This window comes from Petaurus breviceps, unplaced genomic scaffold (genome assembly GCF_028583685.1).
Source record: "Petaurus breviceps papuanus isolate PSGF00001 unplaced genomic scaffold, PetGlider_PUasm1.0 90845, whole genome shotgun sequence".
Classification (NCBI taxonomy): domain Eukaryota; kingdom Metazoa; phylum Chordata; class Mammalia; order Diprotodontia; family Petauridae; genus Petaurus; species Petaurus breviceps.
In genome coordinates this window covers 16014932-16021396 of record NW_027187359.1, presented here as the reverse complement: position 1 = coordinate 16021396, position 6465 = coordinate 16014932, and the positions used below count along the sequence as shown (strand labels likewise).

The 6465-nt window shown below is 37.8% G+C and overlaps 1 protein-coding gene across 10 annotated transcripts in view; it reads right to left on the bottom strand.

The window, feature by feature from the left end:
- Positions 1–1170: 1170 nt before the first annotated feature.
- Positions 1171–6465, bottom strand: part of LTBP1 (latent transforming growth factor beta binding protein 1) — a 484412-nt gene continuing 479117 nt past the window's right edge. For all 10 annotated transcript variants that reach the window (XM_069072171.1, XM_069072175.1, XM_069072174.1 and 7 more), the window contains one exon: positions 1171–2198. In XM_069072171.1, the coding sequence (XP_068928272.1) occupies positions 2029–2198 (170 nt within the window). In that variant the 3' untranslated portion in view covers positions 1171–2028. The remainder of the gene's footprint in view (positions 2199–6465) is intronic.

The window sequence follows — 6465 nt, the reverse complement described above, 5'->3', positions numbered from 1 at the left end:
TTTTCCTAGAAGGTTCTGAAACTGAGGTGAGAGGTAAAGTAGTGCTAACATTCCATCACTGCCAGGCTGTGCTGGATCATGGCCATCACCACAGCAGCCCAAACTTGGTGGGTGGCCAGCAGGGCATTAAAGTCCTACAACATTAACTGTGTTTAAGAAATATATTTTCTTCTTCTTTTTTTTAAAGTACAGAATATCTGGGTCGTGTTATAGAAAGCACAAAAATACCCTTTTCCCTCAATGTAGGCTCTATAAGGCTTAACAAAATGTAGAACCTCCCCAAATAGTCATTTCTATCTACAGTTGTATGTTTTTCAATGCATGTTTAAGTATTGTTTAAATATGTTTACTTTTCAGGATTTTTTGGGAGAAAACAAAAATTAAATCCTGAAATGCATTGATTGAAAATACAGATTGTTATTAAAAATTGCATTCTAAGGGCCATAATAATAGGCAAGTACTAATATATTTAGAATGTGCGTGTGTGTGTGTGATTCCACCCTCCCCTGAATTATTTGTAGTAACACTTAACAGCTAAATCTGAAGTGATTAAGAGATCTCCAGGCCTCCCTCATTATACAGATGAGGAAATGAGGCCAAAAAAACTTAAGTGACTTGCTCAAGGTCTCACTGGTAGTAAGCAGAAGAGCCAGAACTCAGACCTAGAACCTCTGACACTAAGTCCAGCACTACTCTGCACAGCACCAATTGTCTTACTAAGAGTACCAATGGAAAATGGATTATTATAAGTATCAAACTAGTGTGTATACCTTTTCTTTCCTTTTTTTGGAGACTGGGTATTGCTTTCTTGCCCAGGCTAAAGTGCACAGCCACTCACAGGCCATGTCACATTACTGATTGGGCCAGGAGTTTTGGCACTCTCCATATCTCTGACCTGGGCTGGTTTGCCCCTTCTTACATGGTCTGATTCTGCCCTGCCCCTCCAGAGGCCTTTCCATATCGGTCTTTAATTTGGTATAGACTCTGGCTGAGATCACTGTTGCTCAGAACTCCCAAGCTCAAGGAATCCACCAACCTCAGTCTCCCCAGTAGCAAGGATTACAGATATCTAACATTATACCTGGCCTGTGAACTTTTCCAAACTTTAAAAAATTAAAGGGACAAAAACATCTTGAATGAAAACATTTAAAAAATGCTACTCACTCAGTATTTTCTTTTCTAAAAAAAAGTGATTTATTTTACTGTTTTAATATACAGTCTTAGTAGGTTAGGGTAAATTGTAAGAATTTTTCTGTGTTCAGTTTAAACATTACAATACAGATGCGAACTTTTGAATTCTTACGTTTCAATGTACAAATGTATCCAACTGGTGTCTGCTAGCAGCTTGACCAAGAGGGTGCACAGAGATTTCTGTGCAGTAAAAAAAAAAAAAAGCAGACAGATTACAACACGAATATAAAGGGCTTTTCTCCAAGATGTATAAAAAGTTTGAAACAAAAAAAAAATAACAGCGTCTGCTCCACAGGACAGACAATAAGCATTTAAAAAGTCACTGACCAATATTTCAGACCAGAAGTAGCATAACCCTATTAACAGTACTTATAAAATGGCTTAAAAATAGTTTATCAAAGAATTTGCACTTTAGGTAAAAAAAAATCTGAAGAAAAACAGTAGCCAAGAAACTGCACGATAAAAATGCAGAAGTAACATAAAATATTTCCACCACTATTTAAATGTCAAATTTAATCAAGCAATAGTTTTCAAAAACAAAACAATCTCCCTTCTGTTAAAAATAACAGCATTGTTCTGCCTATTTTCCACTGAATTTTACATATGAACAGACTATATATATTTGCTTTTCTTCCACACAGAGAAATGTCCATTTGGTCTGCCACTTTAGGCAAGCTGGTAGCTATTAATCTTGCCATTTCATCTAAATGAATAACAACTCATTTTTGTTTTCCATACTTCCAGCCTTCTGGAGCAGGTGCAATGTCTCAAGTATAATACACTTCTTTTTCTTTATACAGTGCAGAGTATATGGGCTTGAGTTCTGATGACTTTTCTCTACTCCAGGTCACTGTCTTTTTCTGGATTCAGGGGTGTGCAGTAGTTGGGTTTGTCTGAAGGAACATAGCCAGGCAGACACAAGCATTTGTATGAACCTTCTGTGTTAATGCACTTGGCATTTTTGCAGAGGGACATCCTGTTGTTCAGTTCATCACATTCATTGACATCTGTAATAAAACACCAGAACATGAATATAAATCTGCCTTGATATCCAACTCAATAAAAAGAGGTAAGAGAGGCAGTATGACACAGTACAAAGAGGACCAGCTTTGTAGTAAGACCTGGGTTCAAATCCTACCTTGGACACATGCTAATTAAGTGTTTACAGGCAAGTCACTTATCCTCACTGTGCCTTGAACATCTCTCTAAGGTTATATGTTACAAATGAACTGCTACTCTGCATGTGTGGAAGAAGTGCCCACTCTGAGAATTCCTTTTGTCATTGAATTTATATGTCTAAAACCCCCAAAAGTGTGGAGACAGACAGAAAGAAAATATATTTTAAATATGCTATTTAAATGCCAATTTAATCAAGGTTTTTATGGCATCTAGTCTCATCCTAGACCCTTATATTATTTTTTAACTTTCTTAAGGCTTCCTTTTTTCTATGCAGCATGTGTGACTCCTTCAATTGTCACAAGGGATCATGTGTGCATAGCACACATAGAAATTTTCTAGATATTACAGCAGTCATTTCCTGAGTGAGGTTTTACAGTCTCCTTCCCTGAAGAGCTTTCAATAAAAGAATGTCATATAAGGTATCATCTAGGAAATGTGAAATTAGAAAAGGAGGTGGGTGGCCTTGTCAAATCAACTAGAATTTATTAAGCACCTACTGTATACTATATGCCAGGCACTGTGCTAAGCACTAGGGTTATAAGGAAAGGCACAAAAAAAGCCGCTGCTCTCAAGGAGTTCACAGTTTAATGGGGGAGACAATATGCAAATAACCACATGCAAAAAAAGATATATACAGGATAAAATGGAGATGATCTCAATAAGAAGGCATTGGCATTAAGAGTGAATTGAGAAAGGTTTCATATTTTAGCTGAGACCTAAAGGAAGCCAGGGAAACTAGAAGGCAGAGATAAGGAAGAAAAGAATTCCAAACCTAGGGAAGAACCAGTGACAAGGTGTGGAGTTAGGAGACAGAGGCATTGTAGGTGAGGAGCAACACATGATACTCCATATGGAGAGGGCAAAGGATAGCACATGGGCAGCCTAAGTGGTGCAATGGGTACCACGACAAGTTAAAGAGTTTAGAAGAAGGTTTTCTAGGATACTGGGTAAATCTTTCATGGAGATTATTTAGAAGAACCTAAAAAGGAATCATAAAAGTTGAGGAGACATAGGTAGGTTGTGCTTTACAGGGGGAGGGACTTATGTATATATTGAGAAATTGAAGCATATTTTTCATGTGTCATTGTGGCCAAAAAATTAATCCCTTCATGGTTAAGTTGGCTAAGATGGAACCTCGTGGTTCTTGTATAAACAATACAGTCTTGCCAGGGGTGTTGTCTATGGCTTTAGCACTTTTTAGAACCCACTGGAGCTTGCTCCCTGCTGGCGTATCATTTGACAACTCAGGTTCAAAACCAGGGTATAAGAGGTATCAGCGTAGGACTTTTTTTTTTTTTTAAGCAATTGGGGTTAAGTAACTTGCTCAAGGCTACATGGTCAGTTATTTCTGGGTGTGGTGCTGAGTATCTGAGCCTGGATTTGATCCAGGTCATCCCGACACTGGAGCCGGTGCTCTTACCCGCTGAGCACGTGACCGCCCCTAAGCAATTGGGGTTAAGTAACTTGCTCAAGGTTACACGGCCAGGTGTTTCTGGGTGGGTGCTAAGTGTCTGAGCCCAGGATTTGATCTCCAGGTCTTCTCAACACTGGAGATGGTGCTCTTACTTGCTGTGCTACCTGGCTGCCCCAGCATAGGACTTTTTATGGAGAATGTAGGCCATGATGTGTTTTAAATACAGTACCCTAGTAATCATACTACACAACCTCCCCATCATATGCAACTGTGAGAAAATGCATTTGTGATTCTAATTTGGGCCCTACAAAAATATCAAACTCCACCCTTTATCTAGGCTTTTTCAGTCCCTAAAATGTAGATTTAAGTCTTCAACTTCAAGTCATTAGAGAATCAAAGAATTTCAGTTTGAGACACTTCAGTGCACATCTAGTAAAACCCCTATGTGAGAAGGAATACCCACACAAAATACCTGACAAGTGTCGTCTAGCCTCTTTTTGAAGAGAGGGCCCCACTATTTCTCTAAGCAGCCCATTCTACCGATGGATAGGTTTAACCATTAAAAAAAATCCCCTCTTTCCCAATATCAGGCCTAAATTTGCTTCTTTGGAAATTTCTACTCACTGTTCCTAGTTCTACGCTGTGGGAAAAACAGAACAAGTCTAAAATTTCTCTTCCATGACAGCTCTTCAAATATTTCAAATACTTGAAGACACAACTGGTGGGGTCTCTGCGGCCTTAGACACTGAGAGGCAAAGTATAAAAATGATGAAAGTTCCATTCTGTGAGAAGCATTTTATGTTGGGGAAAACGCAGTATCCCTAGGCAGTTCCTAAGTATGTCCCTTCAACACTCTTGGGTCTCTTTTAATGTTAATATTCTATGAATCTCTAACTTTGGGAGGGGGAACATGGGGCAGGGAGGAAGGAAAGAAATAACGAGATCCATTTTCATTACAGACTTGTCAGATTTACTAATTGGTCATTACCAAAAAAAGGCTATAATTAGGCTGGGACAAGAAGAGCACTAGGGTGGGAAAAGGAGTTATAGATGAGGTAAAGAGGAAGGAAGAATGTCCTAATTTAACGCCCCCACCCTCGCCCTCCATGATCCCTTAGCACCACTACTCCTACTGCTCCCAAATCCACCCATGAACGCTGGGACACTACCCCCACACCTGGGGCATTTCCACCTCTTAGAATCCTTGTTTTCTTTCAAAACTGAGCTCAAACAAATGTTAAGTCTATTCTAATACCCCAGCTACCCTTCCTCTCAAAACTACTGTGTGTTCATTTCACATATTCTGAATGCGCTTATATATGTATAGAAGATAATATATATATATAAACAAACACACATATAAATATAAATACTAATACATATATGTATATACATATATATATAATTGTCATTAAATCTCTAGTAAAAAGTCCATATGCTATATATGTATGTATGTTTATATACATGCATACATACATATACAAACACATATACGATATTCCCATTAGAGTGTAAGCTTTTTGAGAGCAGGGACTGTTGCACTTTTGTCTTAGAAACTTTAAGAAATAACATCTTCCTCTAAATCTCTTCCCAAAATCCTTAGAAAAGAACTCTAAACAAGGACTTTTCTTGGGATGTGAATTAAGGGTGGCACCAAACCCTTTCACAAAAAATAAATCTTGTCTTATTTTACATCATTGACTTTCTGAGTCAATGGCCCTTCTGAAGGCAGTCTCCTCTCCAATTGCCCACTTGAAGTGTGTGGGAGGCCCATTTATTTAACTCTAGGATGGGAGTGGTCCAAGAAGAATGGAATAGTGACTTGGTTGCTCTGTTTTAGAATGTTAACCTGTACTGTATTTTAAGATATCTTTTTCTTATTCAAGATTCCTATAACTGTTGTCTGAAATCTTCTTGGGGTGAGTCACTGGAAAATGCCATGGACATGTCTCTTTCCAAGTTAGAAATGACTTGCATAAAGATTCATGAAAATTAAAAAAATTTGTTTTGGGCAGATCTGAACCTACAAACTTAGAGTACCTTATTAGTATTAATTTTTGTTTTCATTCAGGAGTACTTAGAATATTGCCTGAACATAGTAGATATTTAATAAATGTTTGTTGATTGATTGGGATGAATGGATGTAAGAGTTACAAAATGGCAGTAGTAGTGGACCAAGGAAAAAGAGAAGGGAATTCTGAAACAGAAGAGAGAATGAATTCCTATAGCTATCTGGCCTGAAAGGTTGCCATATTTAAAGGATGTACATAAATCAGACATATGTCATTTAGGAGTTAACTTGATTGAAGCTTCACTCATCTCATACTTTTATGGACTTGTCCCAATGTTAAGTGAGTAAATGTTGGATGGTCAAGGATATTCTGCTATAGTTGATAGTCATAACACACAAGCTGGAGCCTGAAGCAGTTCAAAAGGAAAGCACTAAATCTATCTCAAAGTTATTCCCCAATATGGATAGGGTATATGGGATTAACACTCTCCAAGTCTCCTGATGGTTCTATTTGGGAAAAATGATTTAGATTTCTAAGGCCTTTTTTTTTAGATCCCTTTCCACTACTAGTACTAGTATCCTTTGAAATGGATACCTCTTTTCACATGTAAAATTAATAAACTATTGGTACATGAAGATGTTGAAATCTCTGTGACAAGAGAAAGATCAT